Here is a 26,701-nt window from a genome sequence, read left to right as displayed (position 1 = left end):
TTCTTTCTTTCTTTCTTTCTTTCTTTCTTTCTTTCTTTCTTTCTTTCTTTCTTTCTTTCTTTCTTTCTTTCTTTCTTTCTTTCTTTCTCCAGGGCATTGCACTTGCTAGGCAAGTGCTCTACCACTGAGATAAATCCTCACCCCCAGAGATCTTTCTTTTTCAAAGACTTCCTTCCTTCCTTCCCTCCTTCCTGCCTGCCTGCCTGCCTTCCCCTCCCCCCTCCCTCTCTCTATCTTTCTCCCTCTTTCTCTGTCTTTCTCTTTTTCTTTCTTTCTTTCTTTCTTTCTTTCTTTCTTTCTTTCTTTCTCTCATTTTCACAAACAATGTATCTAGTTTGAAGATACTCCACTTGTTTAAGTAACATTTAGTTAACTATATAGCAAGCAGCACTGCTAAGCATATTAGTGACTTCTTACATGACTCTATTTTCTTTATGTGCCCCTCTGTGTTATTCCCCACACTTAGGGGTGTGTGTATGATTACGGCAACCATATTAAAGTCCCCAAACCCAGCAGCTTAAATACAACACTGTATCTTCTCACAGTTTTAAAAGATAGATGTTCACAAACAAGGTACTGGCAGGGTAAGTTTTCAGTTAAATCTACATCCCATAAGTTCCCTTTAGCTTTTCTTGGTGTAGTAGCCATTACTGGCGTTATCTATCTTATAAAAGCCCCTTCCCTTTATCATATGATACATATTTGTGTGTGTGGTGTGTGTAGGTATATGTGTCTATGTGTCTGTATGCCTGTCTTTTGTCTCTGCCCATCTGTCTCTATAGGTATACTTCTTAAAAGGACATAGACTAGATTAATTTTCCTATCCAACTATGACCCAACTTCATCTAGTATCCATTTCCGCAAGAATCCTCTTCCTAAAGGTCACCACACTTTTGAGTGTCAGAGTGGGGAGTCAGAACTCAGCTAACAAGAGCATGATGTATAAGTTTTATATGTGGGTAAGAATTATAGGTCAGTTAAGTAATGCTACTGAAAGGGTAAAATAGAAAAACCGAACACTGATGGAAAAGTACAAAACTCCAAGAAGGAATATGTTATCATATATTTCAGGAACTAAATATTGGTATGAAATTTAAGACTGTATTTGTTTTCTAGTGGTACATTTTAGAAAAAAGTCTTTGCCCCAAAAAAATAGTTGCCTAAAGAAAGTTAAATTTGAATTCTTTATCCTTTAATTTGAATTTCTCAATAAAACCCGTGAAAACAAATTAGGTGATAGGCAACTCTGAAATAATTCATTAGCTAAATATTCTTAATTTTCATTCTTATACAGCTACGGTACAAGCTATGATAGTAAGTAAATGCTATGTTTTATGTAGTTCTTCATAGTTTGTTGAGGTGTCTTTATAAACCATCATGCAAACCTATCTTTAACCTTTTATTTTAAATTTATGCATGTCCTAATTCTGTGAGAGTGCAAGGTGGCGTGAGCAGAAAAGATCAAGAGAACTTCCACGTCCTGTTCCGGTGGCATTGTATGCCACCGAGTCAGGCTTTTATCCTTAATCTGATGTATCCACTTACCTACATTACAGAGGATTGATTTTTGGCCCCTCTGGTTTAAAGGAAGACTCAAAAGTCTGCAGGAATTTTTGACATGTTGTAACAATATTTTTTTTCTAAGACCCCCTATACCTCTCTCTCTCTCTCTCTCTTCCCTTGCCTCATTTTCATATGGACACAAAGCCTTGGGATAAAATGATGGTTCATTATAGTGGTACAGCGCTCTTATCTTCATCCAGCAAGAGTCATTTCCTTCCAAAGATTGAAATGCAAATGTGAAAATTAATGATAACTGCATTATCTGATAGCAGAGATAATACCAATTCACTGTCAGCGTAACACACAGTCATTCTACGATTTCCTCTGCTTCACACAATATTCTTCTTACTGTCAGACTATATCTATGGTTAACTATGTTTCATAGGTGTCTGTTAATTTACTTCAAATGGCATTTCCCAGATCTTATATCTACCACATTTTCCCAATCAAAAAGAAAACGAAATCAGAACTGTAATCTTCAAGCCCTTCTTTGGACTCTAAAAGAGGCGGGGTGGGGGGAACCTATATCATTAAGTGTGTGCTTCTGTCTCACAGTGGTCTCCTTGTTACCATTCCACTTTATGCAAAACAGCTTCCATCTTTGCTAGGTTCATTTAACACACAAAGCAGAAAGTGCCTAATCAGCTTCATGTATCCTAAGTACTGAACAACAGCCTATGAAGTCACTTACTAAGAATTTCCTAAACAACACTTAGTCTCTGTGCAAAAAGTACACACATTTGGTTTTTTTCCTATGCAATTATTTTGACAATATACTTACACTAAAAAAAAAATCTTTATCTTAATTATGCTTTAAGTCAGGTAGACTAGAGAAGAGTAAACACAATCTTATGATGCTTTGTTGCAGAGCAAGATCATTTTGCAAAATTAATTCACTACACTAATGTTTAATGAAGAATTATTTGGGAAACACTTTGTAACAGCTACCGAGGCACAGTGTCAAAATGACAGTAAAATCAATATTATGAGTGACTTGTGGGTGCTTCTGAAACATTGAGCTCTACGCTTTACATGTAAAATCTAATGAGTGAGGGAGTTATTATTAGCCTGATTTATAAGCACTAAGTTCAAGGTAGTATTATCTTGCTCTAAGTCATATGATTACTTTCAGCAAGCCACCCAAAAAACCCACAGAGAAATTGGCTTTGTGATACAGTTCATGACATTACCTCAAAATGACTTACCTGCAATGAACAGCAGGAAGTTTTTATGTTTTAGAATATAATTTTAAAAGTATTTTTCTTTTTTAATTATTGACTTGTCAATTCAGGACTGGAATTCTTACTGCATTTTCTTTATATGATAAGAGCTTTAATATATAAGCATCAAGATCGACTTAGATAAAAGTTGTGTCAAAAAAAAAAAGGTTGTGTCAAAGAAAGCAAATAGTGGTTTCCTCAAAACTTTTATCTGTGTATGTGTACATGTATACACATTATTTGAAAACTCACATTTAGATGAAAATTATGATAATATTCACTAAAGCATATAAAAAGAAAACAATTATTCACTATTTGCAAGTATGAAAAGAAGCCAAATTGTGAGAATGTAATCCAGAATGTTGGCGTCTTGTATTGACTTAAGTAACATGTGATTTTTCACAGTACATCTGTCATAGTGATGACAATGGATTTATAAGAATTTCACTGAACCTTGCGACAAAGTTCCTAGATCCAAGTACATAAATCAAGACTGCAGACTGGCTTTGGAAGGTAGTGCTGAAACTTCCTTAAGAGAAAGGCAGGGATATAGGCAGTATTTCCAAAATAATATTAATATTTCAACCATGGACTGGACTGAGGGGACCACATTTTCAATATTTCTCCAGGGTCTACATGCAAATAGAAAATTGCCAGCACCTAACTCTCCTGAGCATGGTGTTGAACACCCAGTGCAGGTTATCTCTTTCAAAGTTCATCTTCCTAAAAACATTGCTAAACACTTATCATTAAACCTGTTTCAGAGATAAAGAAACTGAGCACTGTCAGTTTCACATGCCAACATCATGAGGCCATAAATATCACCGTTATCTTAGGTCTGTCTGACTCTAAGTTGTGTAAGCACATAGTTCTGTGGCATAGACTGTACTCTGCTTTGAAGGATAAAGGATGCTTAATTATGGCTTGAGCGAACAGTCTTATGATGACTTCAAGGAGGAGGTGGTATCATGAGAGGAGCATGCAGGCAGTGTCCTGCAGCAACTTGACACTGCTTTCTGGAGTTCTTCACAATCAATGCACAATAAACATCTGTTGAAGGATGGAATGTGTAAGAATGTGAAATGAAGGACTTGAGACTCAGACAAAATACACAACTCTGAGGTGAGGCCGATGAGGAAGCAAGCCTTCTTTGGAGGAAGACACTGTAAAACCAAACAGGCAAATTCTGGAATAAAAGCGAGAGTCAAGCACTACATGATACATTCCAGCAGGAGGGTCAGAAGAATGACTTTAAAAAGCAAAGAAAACAACACACTTGAAAAATAGATATATAAAATGCAGAACGGACGAGGTAATGACTTTTATTTTGGCCTTTCTAAAAGTGTACTTCTAGCTTTCCAAACTTAAATGATTCATGCTGCTTACATAAGAGTTACAAACATGAGCCGGGCGTGGTGGCGCACGCCTTTAATCCCAGCACTCGGGAGGCAGAGGCAGGCGGATTTCTGAGTTAAAGGCCAGCCTGGTCTAAAGAGTGAGTTCCAGGATAGCCAGGGCTATACAGAGAAACCCTGTCTCGAAAAACCAAAAAAAAAAAAAAAAAGAGTTACAAATATTTAAACGCAGAATTCCACATCCTAGCTTCTTACAACATCATTTCCTTAGATTGTTTAGGCTCCATTTAGAAGTTAGCCAAGGTGTGAATAGTTATGGACTTTTTCACTAAAAGACAAACAAAGAATAACTTCCTTCTGTGGAAGAAATTGCATTTGATAAAAATGGAATCTTTGAGACAGGGTTGATTCATTATTGAACTAAGCCATCAAGGAAGGTTGTGCAGTCATCGTCAATCAAACTGCTTAAAAATAAGATAAATCCTGACTCATCTTAAAGGATATCAGTACTATGTTTGAAATTCCTTAGATAATTTCAACATCCTTTGATTCTGGTCTATTTTTAGAGAAAAATGTCATTCTAAGAATGTAGTTAGGATACCGGGAAATCAACCTGGCTCAATACTATATGTCTCAAATAATGATCTATGATTATGTATATATATATGTGTGTGTGTGTATGTATGTATGTATATATATATATATATATATATATATATATGTGTGTGTGTGTGTGTATGTATGTATGTATATATATATGTAGAGAGAGAGACACACACAGAGAGACAGAGTATAAATGTATACATGATTAATACAATTTACTTTATCCTTCAGGGACTAGGAAACTCTATGGAGCCTTTAAAAACTCTTTAAGACCTGACAGATGCAAAGCTGTAACAGTGAAGTCCATAGCATCTCACCAATATGAGCTGACGTAGTTTTGTAGAACTTGTTAACTATTTTTATGGTTTACAAATGAATATATAGGCCCACAAAAATAAATTAAGCAGTGTTCCACAAATCTCCCAGGTAAAGAATGCCAAGGAAGGAAAGAAGGAAGGAAGGAAGGAAGGAAGGAAGGAAGGAAGGAAGGAAGGAAAATAAAAGAAAACAAAGAAACAAAGAAAGAAACAAGAAACAAAGAAAGTCAGTAAGTCTGTGGACTTAGCTTAGAATCCAGACACACTTTGCTACTGAGTTTGGAACTCTCACCAAAAGCCAGGAAGTTTTCTCTTTGCTACAGGTATAAAGTGCCAATGTGCTTCAGTGAACAAAACAAAACAAAACAAACAAACAACAAAAAAAAAAAACCCACCAGTACCAATCTTGAAACACTGGATAGTTAAGTAGCAAAAAGGGTACAAAATGTCTTCTTTTCTTCCACAGACTCCCCTGATTGATTGAAATTAATAAACATGCTACCAGATAATGAAATTCTGTTATTATGGATTAACCTTATTGTTTCAAGAGGTTTCAAGGTTATGCACCCTTCCCCTACCAAAAGTAGCTGTGGAGAAAAATGTCTTATTCACTTTTGACTATAAGGGGACAGTTCTTATAAGCATACAAGAGACATCCAAAGTTTCTTCTTAAAAGTTTTCACATATCCCTACATAGTCCAGAACACCGACATATCTATGTCAAATCCGCAGAAAGAGAGAAAGAGAGAGAGAGAGAGAGAGAGAGAGAGAGAGAGAGAGAGAGAGAGAGAGAGAGAGAGAGAGAGAGAGAGAAATACATTCAATGAACTATCTATGTTAAATTAAATAATTCACTTGGATGTCAAGCATCGTCTTTACTCAACACTTCCAATTATTTATTTATGTGCTTACTGATTTGCAAAATAATCAAGTCTTCCTGCAAAGGTTGGCATTAACTATGCTTTGAGCTTAATATTCTTTTTTTTTTCTCATGTGACCTGGAAGGACATGAGTCCTAGACACAGACAGGAAAGTTGAAACCTAAAAACTTGACTAAAAATAAGTGTGACTCAATGTGTCGTTTCTCAAAGAGAAACACCCAAGGCCAATCGAGTCTAACTGGAGAAAAAGAAAAAAATAAAAAAACAACAACAAAAAAACCCCCAACTTCTAAACACAAATATTTAATTCTATAAGATAAAAGATCATTACACTTTTCAAGTTGGACAAAAGCCTAGAAGCAACAATAATTTAAAAAAAATATATTTTCTAATTGTTCTAATCAATTCACCCCACATTGAGAAATCATAAAAATGTGCAATAAAACACAAATACCAAACTTTGCATTTTCTTATAGTCTTCTAAAATGTGGTTCTATAGTATTTAAAAATATCATACAATTGGATCCAGACTCTTGTATAGCATTATGCTATATTGTGCTTAATACAAACATTTGTATGTATCATGAATACCATTAGGAATGACATAATAATAATCAGATATCCTGTATCTTCATTTTTGTTTGCATTATATTTTCCAGCTGCTGGTTTCAGAAAATTACCACTGGATTTCCTGTCTTCCCCATGCACAGCAGAGAGCAATTTGCAAAGTCATGCAAGGGTGAAAATGTGATTGAAATATAGCGATCTTCCTTAATGAAAAATGTTACTGCTTTGGAAATTAAGGCTGAAACTGTTTCAAAACTCGTTTATATCCTAAAAACTTAAAATGTGATGGTCTCCATTTATAGGCATATCATGAACTGTGAATTACTTAGCAGTAACAATAGGGTTATTTCTTCCAGTGTTGCTATAAGCAGTATATATCTGTATGACATTTATTAATGTTGGTTTTTTCCTGAAATTAACAACTATAAGGCACTTTACATGTAAATTTAATTTTATTCATACAGGTGAAAATGTTGCTGGAACATTAAAGCAAAGGGAGGAAATCTATTAATTATGACTCAACGACTCAATACATGTTGAGGTTCCATCTGCAAATAACAACAGAACTAAACGGAAGTGATAGTTCTTCGAAGTCCATTGTTACTGATTTGTGAGCTTTTTAACCGAGCCTAATGTGAATGTGGGTATAGCCAAAAGATTCTATGTTGAAGGAACAAGCAAATAGAAATGACTAACTTTATGTAAGCATGAAAGAAGAAAAGATAGAGACTTCAAGCTGAGGTGAAAAGTTGTTTTTTATGGTTTTCTTATTTAAATAATAATGCTTACCCAAATTCCCATATAAGCAGCACTCACAAGCAGCATAAGCACACACACACACACACACACACACACACACACACAGCCCATGTATGATTTTAAATCTGAGTTGAATAATTATTTAAAGCTTTACAAGCTATCCACATTTCACATTCCCTTTACCTCTTCCTTACATGTAGAATTTACGAAAAAGTGAAATCCTGATAAAATTTAAATTGAGTTGAATGCTGTACTCTCAGTCCTACCTGGTCCATCCCAGTCATCTGTCTCTACCCCAGGCTGCCCTGGTTTGTCTGAATGGCTGTCCCCATCCGATTCTGCTGGCTCCTGGATTCCTTCGTCATCACCTGAAATACAGAAAGGAGAGTTGACCAAATCCCTCCACCAGTTAGATATTGCAAAGGCAATGTCCTTTTCTTATTTCTATCATATATTCAATACTGTCTAATTCATTGAGTAATTATTTGATAACGCTTGGAGCTTAAAGATAAAAAGCTGACAATATTTGTCAATAAATAAAGCTAAGTAATATAAGCAATAAAGAACATTAATATATATATATATATGTCTTACTTTAAAGTTATTATTATATGTAAAAAAATCAGAAATGTATAGTTTTTCTGAATACTTTGGATACAACAAACATAGTGACCTTATTACAAAATTGTAATTATATAGGCATAATATAGCAAGACAAATTAAAGTAAGGTGTATTCCTGAGTAAGGTTTATTCCTGATTTGATTTCAGTTTGGATTAAGACTTTTATATTCCTTACTATGTTTCTAAAACTTGGTGCTAGTTCTCTCAAATGATTTACATATGATATAAGATGGTGACTCTGCTCTTCTCAGCAAACGACATGGTGAAGTTAAACTTATGCGTGGATATCATGTATGTTTCCATAGCGTCATGCCTTCACTTCACAGGAAAGGCAAAAACAGGCAAACAAATAACCGTGTATGCCTTGAGTCAGATTTGAGAGGCAGCAAGACAGAAAACGTTATCAGGACAACTGCATTTGAAAACAAAAACTCAGTAGTTTCAGTACCTTACTTTTAGAATTAACAATATAATACCAAAAAGAGCAGCACCAGAAACAACAACAAAATTCCATTGAAATCATGCCTACTATACTTTGAACCTAGCAGTTATAACATTTAAATTTAAATGGCACGCCCATCTACCATCTTTTGAGGTGCTCTGTGGTCACTTTCTACCTATTCATTCAGATCTCTACCTGAATCTGAGCATCTACACAAAATATGAAAATGTATATTAGCTTGTCACTTTAAAAATGGCATATAAGATATACATTGTAGGAAACCATTAGTATATTGGCATTAATGTGATGTTTCTATGAGTTCTGATCCCTAAACAACATAGGTTTTGCCTTTTAACTTTTTTGTCTGTATCTTCACAAAATGAATAAATTCTATACTGGAATTATGGATGCCATCAAGGAGAGTACATCCACACATGAAGGTGTGAGACAAGGTCAAGGTGACAAGAGAAGTGTAGAGAAGCTCAATTACAAAAGCAGTGTCCCAATCTTCCGTGCCTCACTTCCAGGTGGCATGCAAGACGATAATAAACACACCAACCAATTATCCTCTGGAGATCAGAGAAGGTTGATTTCCAGTCTACATATACAAGTAGGCTCGATGCCCTACAAATACTGATAGCCTTGAATCAACCTGGCTCTCAGTCTGCCAGCCTGGCTGCTGGTCTGTTCCCTCCCTTTCAAGCCATCACCAAGTTACTCCAATATAGACAAAAAGAGATACAGTTTAGGAAGCAGAAGGCTCACACTATCTGCTTGGATAGATCAGACCCAGGCCATCCCTTTTATTCAATTTCCAGTACGATTGCCTTCGTGTGAATAAATATTGAACTAATGCCACATATGTGAGCAGGCTGATATAATGAGAATCCTGTTGGTTAGGAGAGAGAAACTTAGAAGTTTCCACAAGTGGATCTTTTCCATGTGACCTTTCTTGCTGGACTCAACAAACTTTCCTTTCTTTCCTCCTGTACTTTGGGCCATCTGGCCACTCACTTCTGATTTCTGGTTGCGAGCAGCCAGTGGAAACAACACCACATTAGAGGACAGAGTGCAGGAGAGAAAGGCCAGGTGTCTATCCTGCTAAAACCTACTTTTCCTTGATGGTTCCCTCACAGTTTGAAGCTACCAGTATTAGCTCCTGTTCAGTATTCCCCTGCAGCTCCCATACCCCTGCATCAGCACCTGTCCCAGTGCCTCTTGGGAAAGAATAATGGTTGTAACTGCCTGGATACTGTCTAGGCCTTGCCAGTACTGAGTCACTAGAGCAATGCCTTCTTTTTTTTTTTTTTTTTTTTTACATTGCCTGCGTTGTGTTGGCCACAGAGAATATAAAAGGGGGCTCCTACACATTGCTTCTGAAATCGTGTCAATCAGAGTCAAATGGACAGAGACTTGTACCCATTATGATGAGGGGTAGAATCAGTTCATAATGTTACAGAAACACGTGGACATGTCAACTAATATGTAGGTTCACAGAAGTTTCCTGGAGAAAAAGACAAGTGAAGCCCTTAGCATTTAGGGGCATTGTCTCATCTGACTCTGAACTCTGGAGAGTTTGTATCCTTACATCCATGATTAGAACAAGTTTCAGACTGAAACTAGGAGCTGTCTTCTCAAAGCATGCCACTGGAGGAGAAATAGCATAATACTGGGGGACGGTAAGGGGGGGGGGAGGACATGCAAGTTTAACATTGGCAAAGGCCAAACTAGAACATTTAGTGACACGAGTAGATTCAGAGGTGTTTGAGGATGTTGAAGAGAAGTTTTAGAGCTCTTTCTTGTCCTTGATTGTTAAGTGAAAGAAGCATTGTACTTATTCAGCACAGGACAAACTTACCCTGATCATTTCAGCAGTGTCTAGTAGGTAAAGGAATGGGAGGATGACAGAAGATGTCAGTAGGTAAATGTTGTAATGTTATTAAACTGCTCCAGGTGAAAACATTTTAATTGAACTGATTATGGGCTAGAATGAGTTTATAAATTCAAGTAGCCAACTGCTCCCATTAAATGTCACTTAACTGCCAAATCAAAACTGTAATGCTTTCATTTAGTGTGCTCCCACATTTGGGGCAGTGTTACCTATTGATAACTTTGGTTTGTGAGTGAATTGATTTGTTTCATTATATAGCACATGTTATTTGATCAAGTAAATATCAGAGTGTTTAGAAAGCCATTGTAAAAATTGCTAATCAAACACAATTAAAAACATTCCACTTTGCATCCCATTTAAGAAATCAGATAAGTATACTACATATCTAATTACAAAAAGCAAATCTGAGACGGTGTAATAGATTAAAATATCAAAGATTTAATCTTAATTATTTACTTGTGTCTTCTAAAATAAGGAATAAAAACCTGAGAAAATAGCTATGAGTCCTGTCTGAGATAATGCATATGAATATAGAAAATAAAATGCTTTAGCACTTATTTTATATTGATTTCAATATCTTCTATGAGTCAAATGTTGAAATCATAAACATCAGTAAGGTGTAAATCTTATCATAAGATCAGGTTCTATACTGGATCGCAACAGGGCCCCCACATGAAGAGCCCTGCTCTTCCCTGGGTCCTTTCCAACGAGTTTTATTGACAAGGTCTTATCAGCTAGGTCAGGCATTAATATCCTGATCCTTTAGAAAAATAAACGAAGAGATAAGGATGTGTGAGGATTCCCAAAGACAAAAAAGCATCAGACACAAGATTTGATTCCATGATTTCCTGATGTAAAAGATCACACTTCAACGTGTAAGAATATAATCTTGGGCTGCTGCTGGGAAGTAGAGTCTCTGCTTAACACAGATGGGGCCCTGGGTCGGATCCCTACCTCCAAAGAGCAGCGACAAAGGACACAGCAGACATCATCTACATGGCAAGCCACAAAGCCTGCAAGATATGGTCGAGGAGCCCCTTTCTCCTCTCCCCATTAAGCTCCCTTTCTCCATTATGCTTATACACTAAGAGGAAAGGTTTAATGGACTTAATCTTTTTTAATCACTACTTTTAAAGGTTTCCTATTTTACTTAGCACTTAATAAAATCAACTACACATAGATGCTTGATCAATAACCATTGCTCACTGACCAGTTAGGAAATTAGATTTTTGTCTCATTCTTTTTGCCATAACCTACTGCAATATCATTACATTTGCTAATTAATTGCTTTCAGCACATTATTTCTATTTAATAACTAAAATATGTCACATTTTCAACTTTTGGACCTTTCATCTTCTAACTTTATCTCAGGAAACTAGTCCTCATTTTTATGGTAATGTTTTTTACCTAATTCATTTTTAATCTTTTTACTAATGAAAAATGAAATGATTAAAAATAATTTAATCAAATATGAAATCTCTGAAGTATTCTTAAGAAACACCATTTTTCACTAATAATAGACACTTGCTTTTTGCCTCTCAGTATTTTATTCTCATAGAAAATTTATAAATAGAACTTTATTTTGATATTAACCCAACTCCAGCTTCTTCTTGGTTTGAATGGAGTTCACCTCGCTGGCTGTCTTTGGCTTAGTCCATTTCGACTCTCTTGTGTTTGAAATCGGGGCTATGGAGTGGCTTTGGACAAATGTCATGAATAATTACTAGCCAAGATAATAATGACAAGCTTGCTAATACACTGCTCCAAAAGCTTTAGCAGTAGGAAAAGGAGAGGAGCAGAGAGAAAAGGATGTCAGAAGAGAGTGGCAGAACTGGGCACGCATGTGGCACCCTCTAATTTGCGCTCTGAATTCTTTATTCATATACCTATGAATAGACAGTTCAGCATATTTTCAGCAAAGGACAAACACACTTAATGTGAGAACTGAAACGAGTGAGTCGTAAAAGAAAGAAACTGAATAAATGCAAGCAGTAACAAAATCTGTAATATTTCTAAAATTATGACTGTGGAGTTAATGGTTTTCTCCTGCAAGATTAAACGCTTTTGTTGCTCTTTTAAAAGATATAAGTGCGTTGAGAGCCCTTCCATTTTTCTTAGTCTAATTTTCAAATCAATGTGAGCCCTATGGGGAAAAATTGAAAGTGTTATTGAGCAATATAAGGCACAACATAAATGACTCAAGGAAATGCACTAAAACATAGTCTTTGAAACGCGGGACACAGTGCCATGAAATATCCTATTCGGTATTGTTGACAATGAGGTTTGGACAGTGGATTTCTTAACCAAGCAAAAAATAATTTCAAATATGCAAACAAACACCTTTTCACTCAAGTTAAACACTGCTCTTTGAATTAAAGGTTTGCTGATTCCTGAGACAGTCACTTTTTCAGCACAAAACAGCAGCCGTGTTTGAAAGCAGTCATGTAAGCAGACAGCCTTTCTCAACTCTGCTCTTTTAATCCATGTAGTTCCTGTCAATATTAACCTCTTATAGAAATTCCGTACAATATAACTATTGAACTTTCTCGACTAGGAGTGTTACTGGAGCGGTTAGTCATCCCTATAATGTACTTTGCAATCAGCTAAATCATCAAAGTATTTCTAACAATGAGCAGTTCAGAAGTGACAGATCTACTTTCTTGTTCACAACTGCTTATCAGAGAAGAGATATCACGTATGTTTTCCAGGTGCTTCCTATAGTTAGGATACCTTCACAGAAGCCGCTCATGAAAGATAAGGTCATAAAAGAGATGAAAAATGTGCGAGCCTCATACACTTATGGTTTATCATCAGACAAGATAGCTCTGGTTAGAGGACTGGAGGAGTCAAAGACAGAAAGCTACAGCTCACACTGAAGGACGAGGACGTTAAAGTTTCACACTGAGTGTGTGCTCCTGTTGTCTGAGAGTGATATGCTTTAACTGGGATGCTTGTTTAGTTCCAGATTATTCAAGAAAAAAAATTCAGGTAATAGTAAGGCTTTATTGCCAAACTATAGTCATAGACATGCATAGAGAAACAAAATAAACAAGACAAACAATACCCCAGTTATAGCAATAACAAAGGGAAAGTCTAAACATGTAAGCTATTTGAAAATAATCATCTAGTCTATGTGTGGTAGCCATCACGTCACCTGGCTCAGGTTCCCTTCTGACCTTGTATTAAATACAGTATCTTGCTATGTCCAAGGCAGTTAAATACAGTATGTAAGTATTTTCAAATATTCCCGTAATCCCCTTACCTCTTTACTTGGGTTGTCTATATTTAATATTTTATTATCTTAAAAATCATTTTAAGACTCCAGAATATTAAAAAAATATAAGCAAAAAAGATGTAATGCATATTGTTATCTGGTTATAATTTTTAGACCCCAGTGAGAAAATCCTGAAATTCTAACAACAGTCCATGGGGAATATTTTAAGAAAAAGCCCTAAATGTCTATAGCCAGTGTATGGCTACTGTAGCTTCAAATATCTTGCTATAGCTGCACGATTAACATTTTGATGATTTAAGGAGAAATAGTGATTTGTCGTCCTTCTAGAGAAGTGGCTCTCACAATAAGTGTCGTGACTCTTTGGGGCTGAATGACCCTTCTCAGCTGTTACCTAAGACCATTCAGAAAACACAGTTCTTTACATTTTGATTCACAACAGTAGGAAATTACAGTTGTGAAGTAACCTTGAAAATACTTTTATTACTGGGGGGTGACCACCACATGAGGAACTGCACTCGAGGGTTACGGCGTTGAGAAGGTTGAGAACCACTGCTCCTGAGTATCCAGAGTTTCTTCAGCCATCAGGCTTCTCTCTCAGGTGAAAGAAAGGGTTTCTCTAAACGTTCATCTTTACTGAGGGCTGCAAGCATAAAGGAAATAGCCAAGAGAGAGAAAGAAAACCACTGCACCGAGAGAACGCCTCACTAATCTTTATTCCTCATTACGTCCCTGCCTAAGCACCAGAAAGGATTAAATAAACAACCGAGGATGGGGGTAAGGATTTGCTTACTACTTTACGATTAACTTACTTTTACTTGTGTGATTATTTCAAAGTTTATATTTAAATAATTTATATTGTCTTTTCCCCTCTCACCATCAAAAAAAAATCCTTATGACTAGTATCCATTTTTTTCAGAGACTCTATAAAGGAGACATTTCTTGTTCCAAAGAAGCAGTGCTGTTGAGGTCTATAGACAGGATGGCTGCTTGCAACAGTATCAGTCTGCTCACTGACGTGAAGACTCACAAATACTAGAGAATGTGTGCCATTTGTCTTTCAGGACTCACAAATACTAGAGAATGTGTGCCATTTGTCTTTCAGGGTCTGGGTTGTGCCTCCAACTGATCTCTATTGCTTTAGCATTGAGTTGGTTGTCTTCAAGTTTCAAGCTTACCATACTCTTCAGAAAGTCATCATTAACACCACCAAGAATAAAATGAAAACAGACTTTATTTTCGAAACTGTCTCTCCAACAAGCCACCTAGTCTACAAGAATAATGGGCTGTACTGATTTGAGAAAGTGATGGTGTTTGAACACCCCTCTCCATAGAGCCTCAGGTTTTACTCTGCCCACCCTTCAGGCCAGCTCTAGTAAGATAGCTTATAGGATATGATGAACAAGCACACACCATCAGCACAGTCTTCTGTCACTACACTACACCCACAAATGCAGTCACTACCAAGCCACACGTTTCAACGTGAAGCCTGAGATAGAACCAGTCCCTAGTAATGTCTGCTCCTAGAGAGTACACTTACCCTTTGTATCCACAGCATGTCTCACAATGGCCAGCATTCAATAAAAAAATGTGTCAGCTCTGGAGGCATGAATTCTGAGTGTACTGACTACCACTGTGCTGGCTTGTTTTACATTTATGTTCATTTTTTTTCTGTCTCCCTCCTCCCTCTCTCTGTGTAGTATCTGTGCATGCACATGAGTGGTTGTGTGTGTGTGTCTGTGTGTATGTGTGTGTGTGTGTGTGTGTGTGTGCACCACAGCATGTATGCTGCAATCAGAGAACAACTTGTGGGTGTTAATTTCCATGTTCGGTCATGTGTGTTCCAGAGATCTAACCCAAGTGATCAAGTGTGGTGGCAAGCGTTCTTTCCTCCAGAGCCATCTGCCTGGTACTGTGTTTTGAGTCACTTTTTCCAAAAATCAAGCAAAATGAAAGCAAACTATGAATTTTTCATAAGATCTCAGCAATAAGAAAAAGTAGATTTAGGTCTCAGCAATAGGAAAAAGTAGATCTGGACATGCAGTTACCTAAAAAATATTTCCTAGAGTCATATTAGGGACAACTTAGAAAACTCAGTCTGGACCTTGGGATATAAGCTGAGCTGTTTTGTGGCTGTTTCAATAGCCTGTTCTCACAGTGAAACTTGGGCCCAATGAAGTTTGTGTATCTTTTGGGCAAAAGTGTTTCTAAAAAAAAAAAAATCCCAGGTCATGTCAGATTTCTGTTCTCTCAGATTCACATCTAGCTTTCAACTCCAGAGATTGTCTGAAACATGTTATCACAAGGTCCGTTCAGGCTCCGTTAAGGCTGAGTCCTCCCACATCCCCTTCTACCTTAGTGCCAGAAGAAGAACCTTGGCTGCTGCTGATAACACCAGAGAAACACAGACAGTACCCACAACATCTTCCAGATAGTCAGAAACATGTGGGAACTCTCTCCTCCCCACAGTACTTTAAAAACTGGGTATTTCCGGACTCTCTCTAGATTCTTTGAACTCTGAGAGTTTATTCAAATTTGATAGATGTGGGACTTATGTATTGATTTCAAATATAAATTTGAAGAATTTTATTGAAACCTAAAGCCAAACAGAACTCTTCACCACTGTTGACTGCTGTGAGTTTACTTCCACTGACTGTGGTTGTAAATAGGTTGATTTGGACCTGTGTGACCTAAGAATGTGGGTGCTACTCACTAAGAACATAAATTGACAATTATTGGAAGATAGCAGCCCAGGACAACTGAAACTATAGCTTTGTAACTCTCAGCAGAAACAGACCTCTGAATGCTAAGTAAGGGCCAGAACACCCTTTCTGATTAAAATTGCTGTTCTGCCCAGAGTGTTGAGAAATTTGGGTAATTTTGTCAAACCAGCCCAGGAATTCTGAAGCAATCACCCACATTTATTTAAATTATTTGAATTTCAGATTTGTTTAGCATTATTTTGGACTGTTCTGGGTCTATTATTTGATATAAAACTAATTAAGCAATTGTAAATTTAACTACAAAGGGGAGTGAATACTTGTATCATCTGTTTGGTCTTGTGAAATATGAACATAGCATATATAATACATAATTTTCAAAATTTATTTTCATTAATGTTCTGATATTTTGGGGGTCACCTCAAATGCCTCAACACAACTATTTTTACTATTCAGAAAACATCATTCTTTCTAAAATGGATTTTTCTAAGAATGTAAACTATTTCTTCTCTTTTTATATACACTGCTATAGAATTATTGTTTCTTACTAAGAATGGCTATACAAGGAGAAACCACTGGAATTAGTGGGCTTTTAGGGGCCGCTGTGGAACCTAGTGCAGCAGAAACTTCCTGAAATCTATGAGCATGACCCTATTGAGGACTTGGAGTGACAGAAGATCCAGAGCCTGAACTAGCCATCTTCTGTAGCCAAGCAAAGCATCCAGTGATGGGGCCTGGACACCAACTCAACCAGAAATCCATCAAGCTATAACCTGTACTGCCTGCAAGATGTGTTGGGGCAATAGTGTCTCAGAGCTTGTGGGAGTGGCCAACCAATGACTAATCATATGGAGGCCCACAACAGAAGAGAGAGAGCCCATAGCCCACGTTGTCTGGATGGCCCTAAATCAACCTGAAGATGGATGGTACAGAAACCTACGGTAGAACAAAAGAGTACTGGCTAAAAAGAAAAAAAAAAACAAGGTCAAGAATCAATGAAATGATTCCTTATGATACTCTGTTGTGCTCATATAATCAGAGATTATGTGTCGTGATCAATCACCACCAGAGAGAGTCCCTCTAGCAGCTGGTGTGGATAGAGACTCATAGCCAAATATTAGGCAGAGCTTGAGGGGGAGGAAGAAATGTTGGAGATAGAGGGCTTGAGGACATGAGAAGAACACTGCCCACAGAATCAATTAAGCAGAGCTCATAGCAGCTCACTGAGACTGAAGTGACAATCTCAAGACTCCACATAAATCCTCTGCATATATGTTCTGATTTTTAGCATGGAGGTTTTTGTGGGACTCATAACAGTGGAAGTAGGGATGACTTAGCTTCTTTTACCTACTCTTGGGACCCTTTCCCTTCTACTGTGTTGTCTCATCCAGCCTTAATATGAGGATTTGTGTCTAGTTTGATTGCACCTTGTTATGCCACATTCAGTTAACATCCCTGGAGGCCTGTTCTTTCCTAAGGATAAACAGAAGAGGAGTTGACATGGAGGAGATGGGATGTACAGGGTGGAACTGGGAGAGGTAGGTGGAGGAGAAGCTGCCATTGGGATGTATTTCACAGGAGAAGAATGAATAAAAAGACAAAATAGTGACTATATACTGGTTTATCCACAGTTGTCAGCTTCCAGGATAGCACAGGAATGCACAATAAAGTCTAAAGCAGGCACATGGAGGCTGAGGAACATCCCATCATTAACCCAGGCTTCTTACTGTGTCCACACATTGTATGCACTCCTTCATTTTAGTTGAGCATTCTAAGAGATGAAAATATTCTTCATGTAGCCCTTCTTCTGACTCTAAACTATGCATTAAGTCCATCTACATACAACAATGCTCACATATCAAATCAAATCATATAGATTTTCAGGGTTGGTTAGCTAGTTTGGAGTGTAATTTACATAGATAAAAAACCTAAAAGTTAGTCCAAGATCCCCAAGTAGAGGGCCATATGCTAATTCCAGTGCAACAATTGAAATGGCATCAAATGTTATTGTCAAAACCTTGGAGGAATAGAGGATGCTCTTGTGTGTCTCAGCTGGTGATTTCTCCCTTGATAAATCGATGCCTTTAATCCTTAAAACGATCTTCCCTTCTCACTGTCAGAAATATATAACCACAGGCAGGCTAGTGTCTGCATTTCTGCTTTCCATGTCGGCTATGTGCATAAGACTTGGTAAGATACAGCCACTGTCAGGTTTCTGAAGAGTTCCTTGTCTAATCTTTCTACCCCTCCAGATCTTCGATATAGAACCTGTTAGAATGGATTGCTTGCTTTTCCAGTTCCTGTGTTTATCTCGCTTCCTCTCTCGCCATCTGCTGTACCGCATTTCCTTTAGAAGAGTGAAAAGTTTTCACAGTGCCCGGAGCTCTGCCTGCAAACAATGCCCCCTTCCTCTCTTCCTTCCTTCCTTTCCCTGCTTTTTACTTAGGTTTATTTTGTGTTAAGGTCAAAGTGTTTTAAAAGAGTTCAATCTGCAAACATTTCCATGCGGCTGAAATTCCTATCCAAATAGTCGTGATGGACTTGAAAACACCCTGGTCATTTATCACTGGCTTCAGTCCAAGTGCACACACTCTGGTATGTCTCTGTTTCTTTGAGTTGTCTTCAATAAGAGGACAAGGAGCAGACAGTGAAAAACTGTGGGGTATCCCATGTTGCCATACAAGGTGACATAACGATTGGTCACAAAGACTTTCAATATAGTACACACATGATTGATACACCCTCTCTAGGTACTGAAATATTGTTTTTTATTCACTAAGCTTTCAAAGAGACACTAAATGATAGAAAATTTTAAGTACGTTTCTCATTCATTTACTTAGTCCTTGGTGGGCTTTTTTTGGGGGAGGTTGTAAAACTGCATAGTTTTTTACTGGTGGAAATGTAAGGGTGTTGTGGGTTTGTTTGCTTCTTAGAAAGCCCATTTTAAAATATCATGTGATAGTAAGGTTTAGAATTCTTCATGTTTCCAGCTCCTTCTAAAAGAATTAACAATACATTTTCCTTGCCCTCCTCATTTTTATGTGGTATTAACCTTTAGTAGTTTTGTGCTTTGACGAAGGCAACAAACCTACAGAAGTTAAACTGAAAATGACATCCACCCTGCATGACAGTGAGCTGATTTAAAAATGGCATATAGGCAACAAACTTCCTGACTTTTGAGGACAAACAGAAAATGAAGGTTATTATTATCATTATTATAATTACTATAATTGGTGCATAGTTCCAATACTGATCTGTCTAATCTCAGAAAAGTGCTGAGGCAGCAATCTGCATTCATCAGCAGCATTTATTGTTACTGCGCATCTAGCTATTTTTATTTGACCTTTTAAGAACAACAAAAAAGTGACTGACTTTATTACTATAATTAAATTCATCATATCACAGCGTTCACTATTTCCTTCTACACCATCTATGTTTAGGGCTACCAGAGATAAAGATTATCCCATCAGGTAATGGATGGGCAAATGCCTAATGCTGCCTGTTGCTTTGCCAATGATAACAAAAACACTGAGAGAATTTTACATACTAACAAGAAAATGCAAATTTTTATGTGAGAAGATTAAGAGCTTTGAAAACCTATTTGATTTAAATTTACTAAATAGTAGGGCAGAACCAGGAAACACTTTGGAAATCGCTTGGGATGCTAAAAGATATAGAGGAGAGGAGACACTGCTATTTCCAAGAAATGTTTCCTACAGTGTGAACATTTTCTCTTAAACCCTAAATGCAATCAACAGTTAACATGCAGGGTTGTGAATCAAGTTAATTCATATGGTTAAAGTAAATTGGCTACCCAGGCCTTACCAAAGCTATTCAAGCTTGTAATTTTTTTTTTGAAATAGAAAAATAAATAGGGTTAATAGAGACAAATGCTAGGCAAACATGAGGGTGCTACTCAAATACAAATGTAAGCAAATAACACTGAGATAAACAGACTTTAAACATAATCACAATTTCATTAAAAATGCTTTCTTAAGAAACACTGAATCTTCTTTCAGACCAAGACATCACCAAGAAAACGAAGAAACTAAATAAGAAATTCTCTTTTATATTATTCAGCTAAATTTAATGGCTAATTGATCCAATATCAAGATTAATACTGAAAGAGCCAATCAATAATATATAAATAGAATATCAGGAGATGATTAAGTAGATTATTCTTCTTCATATGACTTTTAACATTCAGAACAAACAACAAATCTAAATAAATCTTCCAAGTCGAAAAAGCTTCTTGCTCTTTCAAAAATCTTACATTTTAAAGTTGTGAACTTGTTTTCTAAATTATAATAAAATGGTCTTCATAGTAATTTCCATTCCTGCTGTTACAAACATATTGCTTACTTAAAATAAGGATGACATTGAAAAGGAGCAAATATCTCTTAAGCCTTGCGTGTTTAGTTGGACAAAAAAGAAAGACACTTTATTATAGCATGAGAATATATCAGAAATTCTAACAGATGAATATTGATCATGTTTTACCAAATTTGAATCTATTTTTTCAAATTAACATTAGAAGATTGCACATGTGCGATTCTGGCATCCATTTCGCAGGAAGAAAATGCACTGAGATTATCATACACAACAAAACAAAACTCCTAGGATATGCTATCATCCATCCATGACTCCTGTAAACACTCCAGTGTGAACCATTTCATACAATGGGTAAAATCAATCAGTTTTCACTTTGTTGAAATTTTTTGTCTTGAGCTAGAATATATGCGGTAAGTAGATAAAATTTTATCTGGCCCCTATATTTAGAATATTACATTTAAAAAACAAAACAAACAAACAAACACCCTACTAATTCATCTGGATTTGATAATCAAAAATACCAAGTCCATAAAAATCAAACAAACAAAACCCAAAAATACCCCTGCCCTTGTTTCCTCTCCTTTAAGTATGGTTTTGTTGAAATGCTCTCTTGTCTTCCCAATAATCCCCTTTTAATTCCGAGTAAAAGCCATGATGTGGGGGGTTTCTAAAACAGCTATGAAGTATGACGTCACAATGTCACAGGTGTGCTGTTTATCATGAGATGAAAACACAGGGAGGACATGACTCTCATTTCTATTTCTACTTCCTTTAAAAAAAATCATGGCTTCTCAATTCTCACTGTGGGACAGCCTATGCAAGAAAAACAGAGTGATTTTAAAATGCATTACAACAACAACAAAATGAACAAGAACAAATTAACAAGAATTGGGCCCAGGAAAACCTCAGGTTTGCCAAGGAACAATAATGTCATGCAAAGGGAGGGAGGTGGTGGAGAAGGGAAGCCAGGTCCATGCCAAGCCAAGCTGGGGGCTGCTCAATCAGCCCTATCAGTGCTCCATCAGTGTCTCCACTCCAGCCAAATCCAGGAAAAACAAGGAGTCAAAGATTCAGGTCAATAAGCTTATAGGCGATTTGCACAAACAGCTCCTCCAGCAAGGAAAAAACAAAGTCATATTGGCTTTTTTCTTTCACTCCTTCTCTTTGAACTCCCTGATCCAAACACACCCTGGAAATGTCAATGCTATATGCAAGAATTTAAAGAGCTGAGCTTCTTAATCCCGGTAAGAAAAAAAGGGAGAACTTTGTAAATACCCTCTTCCTTGTTCAGCTCAAAGAGGTTACAGCAGACCAGCCTTCTGCAGATTCTGGTTTTGGTACCCTGCATCTGAGAAGGCAGTAATGCTTCAGGAAAGCCAGGGCCAAGCCTTGAAAGAATGCTGCTGAGTGGGAGGTAGAAATAGACATCTTGATTTACCGAGAAAATAATTCACACGAAGAAGCTAAAAGACATAGTAACATGAATATTTGAGTTGTATAGTAGCTGAAAAACAAGCAGAAACCCCACATGTTTAAGAGCAGGTAGAAAAGATGAACACTAAGAATCTAGGCTTAGGTTGTTATATAAAGTCCAAGAAAAAGACACAGCTTTGCTACTGTTACTAAACCAAACTACAAAAAGCTGATAGAGGAGAGGGGAGAGGAGAGGGACAGCTCAATGGGTTTGGCCCGCATCTCCTTAAGCATATGAATGAAGCCTGCCTCAATTTGTTCAGATTTGCTGGCTTCCTACACGTAATTTTTCTTTTTCAAGGATGTGGGAATCTGTCAAAAAGACGGAACCAACTCTGCTAAGGGGGAAAGGAACGAGGTGACACAGGTTGTCCCCAAACACCCACCAAGTGCTACTGAGGAATTTATATTAATGATCTACAGATGGAGTCTCATCAAGCTCTTGGCTAAAAGGAAGATTCTGATTGGGTTATTTGTACTTTTTGACAGGTTCTCCAAGGTACCGGTCTCAGTTTCCCTGCCTCCACCTTCATTTTCTGCAGACCATTCTTCACTGGGCAAATGGAAGATGTCTCCTGTCTGTACTTCTTCTCTAACATCCCCATGCATCCAATCTCCTTTTACAATGCCTTTACCCATTCCACCCACAGTGGTTGGATCCTGGAGCAGTAAGTCCCTGTCTCAGGCTCCCTGCTAGCCTTTGTTGTCTTTGTCTAACACTAGCCTCTCAGGCAGACACAGAGGACTAGGTTCTAGAAGCCCGGTTTCCTTACCCATTGCTCTTTATAAAGTCAAGTGTGTCCCCAAACAAAGATATAATGTCACTCCACCACCCTGCCCTGTCCTGTTTTTCTCTTGTCCTCAACAACGTTCACCATACAAAGTATGAATTTTTCCTTTCATTAAATTTTTCTTTTTTCTGTCCATTTGTTATTGTAGATGTTTATTACTGTTGTGAATTGAGCTCCATGGAATTTATCGGTGGGACAGGACACTGGAAGGTGCCAGTAACCTGGTTCTTTATCTGTTTGTTTGTTGTTTTTTTTTTTTTGGTTTTGGTTTTTGGTTTTTGGCTTTTCGAGACAGGGTTTCTCTGTGTGGCCCTGGCTGTCCTGGAACTCACTTTGTAGACCAGGATGGCCTCTAACTCAAAAATCTGCCTGCCTCTGCCTCCGGGGTGCTGGGATTAAAGGCGTGTGGCACCAGGGCCAGTGCTGACTCCACCACTGAGCAGCCTGCATTCTACTCTACTTCCTAAACGCCGCTTACAATGCCCCATTTAGCAAGAGCACTTAAAATATCCTTTCCTCAACTAGATACTACTTATATCAGCTTTTGAAGATGTGAATACATCAGTCATCACACAGCATGTTCTCTTATTCCAGGGACTTCTGCTTTGCAACCTGTCTTTGGTTCCGATCTTTCCTGATGTCTCTCAGGTGTTAACACTACTTAACAATGTCTCTGCCATTCTTTATATCTAAATAGTAGGAAAAGAAGTTGGGTTTTCTGTCTCCTAATGTCAAGGCTGGTAGTATTATATTGCCTCTTAGCTTGTTTAGAGACCATAAAATCACAAAACGATTTCTAACAACCCAATAGTAACTTTCCCAGATCATTGATATTGACAACTGAGCTGCTCGTTGACACATAGTTTTTGCAGATATCTTTTCCATAGCTCAGCAACTTGCTACATTACAGTGACAGCCATATGACACATCCTGTTCACACATCCTGTGACATGCTCCTACTATGTATCCTAAAACATATTTACTTCAATTCAGTCATTAACATACTTACATATGCCGGTAAGGAATCCCACTTTTACTAATTATTAACAGTAGGATTAGTTTTATACAAGTGTGAAAATATGTTCTTGTTTTCTACATTAAACTGAGATAAGAAAGTGAAATAACTCAAACAAATAATTCAGCACCACAGGAAATATGTAGCACTTGTGGGCCCAGTATGGATGTCTTAGTCATCTGTAAATTCCAGGAAATAATTCTTGCTTGTTTCCTTCCTGATACAGATGCTGGGAAGGCAAAAAGCCAAGTAGCTTAGGACAAAAGAAGATGTTATGACATGAGCTATCATTTTACACTTTGTCTAATATTTTAAAATATCAGAGGTCCAAACCAGTTTGAAGGAGCATCTTATTGTAAACAAGTCTTTCTTGAGAAGATGAAGAACACAGACATTATCCAAACCAAGTGGTGGCTTAGGAATCTTATATAGAATTATAGGCCTGAAACTCAAACAAGAATATCTCTGAGATATATTTAGGTAATTTGGAATTTAACATATTAAAGGAACATAAAATAAAGATGAGACTACTATGTGATTTTCCCATTTTTTAAACTGAGATATGCAATATTGAATCACAGGGTTAGAAAAAACTGCAGCTTTAATACTACTGACTTCTTCCAGATGTGCACAAAATCTTGCCCTTTAGCCAGAAACTTGATGAAACAAGTGAAATTGACAAAAATACAAAATAAAAAGTAAAATATCATTCTAACCATAGAAAATTTCCTACATGATATGGGCTATCACAAAAGTAGAACCTTTGGCTTATAATTAGCAGCATTTTCATAGAAACTTAAAGAACAAAGCTTTTTCTCTTACTCTTCAAAAAAGTTACATAGTTATTTAGAATAGCATAGAATGACTTTCATGAAAAATCCATTGCTAAAATTTGAATGAAGATACACTCTCTTTATAAGTACACTTCTTATTCTTCCCTAAGCGTATGTAAATATATCATGCTTAAAAAATTGAGATACTCTACTCATATATTTGTGGTATGAGATCATTACCTAATATTGTTTATTAAGGAAATACAGCTTATATCTAAAAATTTATCTATGGAAACCATTAAAATGACTAGATCATTGCTAGAATAGAATTATGAAAATATCTTCAGACAACAAAACTTCAAACAATCTTATTCACTTCTGATATAGACTGACAAGTTTAGAGTTGTTTACAAATGATCAAAATTGTGTACAAAAAAAATCCCATCTTTTAGTGAAATATTATTGTTAAGGAGAACATTTCATACCTCCTTTTTCAGTTACAATACTGATTTGCTTAAGCCTTAACTTCTACTACTGTAATGGCTTACCTCTTCCTTCTTCAAATACATAGGAATCATAAGCTTGTACCATTGAGGCAGTGTAGTCTTCTACATAGAGATTAAGTTCTACTTTTCTAGTGAGAATAATTTCTCTTCCAATTGTATTTACACAACACAAATTGAAGTGAGAGAGAGACAGAGACTGAGACAGAGTCAGAGAAACAGAGAGAGACTGCGGCCCTTGTATATCAAGAGGGTTCAGTATCCATTAGCATTGCCTTCCTGTCATTACAGTTTCTCCTGACTTCAGAGGGAATTCCCAGTACTCATCATCTATGAGAGTAAGATAATATTATTCTTTTCTATTACCCAGGACACAGAAAAGTGAGATAGTAACATTGGCATTTATAAAGAAAATATTACGTGAAATCAAGTTTTTATTCCCATGGAAGATTTTTAGTTTCAAAATGAATATTATGAGATTGTTTTATGATATGTATATTATATACTATTTAATGGCAAATACTGTGCTATTGTTGGTTATACATTTAAAATATCTTAGAAATTTCCAAGTACTTTTCAAATAATCATATCCATTAAATAACAGTCATAATAATTGAATTCAATGTTTTTCTCACTTCCCCATGCCTGTCATTACATTCTTTGAATCCTGATTCCTGTTAGCGTAGATGAGTATCTCTTTCTCAAGACCATAAATACTGTCCTTAAAAAGCCAATTGATCTAAGCCTACCTGCTTTTAACAAATCACTTTTAAAATGTTGTGGGTTTATTAAACTCTTCTATTATATATAAACCCTCAATAGTGATCATCCCCAAATTTAAAATGCAAACAATACATGATGCATATAATTAATGCAATGACTAATTGCTTTTATTTTTGATTATATTAGAGACATAACTAATAATCTAAATTTCTGTCTTTACTCTTTAACCATAAGAGCCCAAAGACAAGAGGGAGCCAGTGCCTTTCCGCCCCTGCTTGGCTCTCCATTATGACACCGTAGCATAAGATAGATACCTTATAATAAATGTAGACATGCAAATCTTGTGGAAACAAAAAGAGTAAGATGGCGTAACATGTAATTTAAAAACAAATATTCCTCAATACCTCAGCAGGTGATTACATACATTGCTTAAACCACATGTCCTTAAGAGACAGACACAGAATCCAGAACATCTACAAGAAATATTAAGCTGGACTGAAATCTGAGTCTAGGGAAACGACCTTTTGTTCTTCTAATTTTCAGTCAAATTTGTCTGATTGGGAGACAAGCACCATGTCACAAGGCCACGGTTGGCTTTCTGGGAAATCCCAGTGAGGCCAGAGCTCTGCTGAACTGAGGGGCAAGTTGCTTTGTTTCTAAGATGCCATCAGTGGGAGAAAGCAATGCTGAAACTTCCAAATTATTCTATAAATACGTGAGACCATCAGGCTATGTTCATTGTTCTTTAAAGATATTATATCAGTATTCTTGATTTTAGACTGTGAGTCCAATCAGCACACACTAATAAGCTCATGTCACTTCTCTGAACTGTCTGACTGAAAATGACATTCTTCCACAAGTATCACACACACACACACACACACACACACACACACACACACACACACAAATATTGACA

General features: G+C 36.8%; 1 protein-coding gene across 2 annotated transcripts in view; it reads right to left on the bottom strand.

Moving 5' to 3' along the window:
• Zfpm2 (zinc finger protein, FOG family member 2) overlaps positions 1-26,701 on the bottom strand; it is a 437,880-nt gene that overhangs the window by 315,689 nt on the left and 95,490 nt on the right. For both annotated transcript variants that reach the window (XM_021183128.2, XM_021183129.1), the window contains exon 3: positions 7,532-7,633. In XM_021183128.2, coding sequence (XP_021038787.1) covers positions 7,532-7,633 — 102 coding nt within the window. The remainder of the gene's footprint in view (positions 1-7,531; positions 7,634-26,701) is intronic.

Source organism: Mus caroli, chromosome 15, assembly GCF_900094665.2.
Source record: "Mus caroli chromosome 15, CAROLI_EIJ_v1.1, whole genome shotgun sequence".
NCBI lineage: Eukaryota > Metazoa > Chordata > Mammalia > Rodentia > Muridae > Mus > Mus caroli.
Note: the sequence above shows the minus strand (reverse complement) of the source record. Positions and strands in the feature narration are given on the sequence as shown.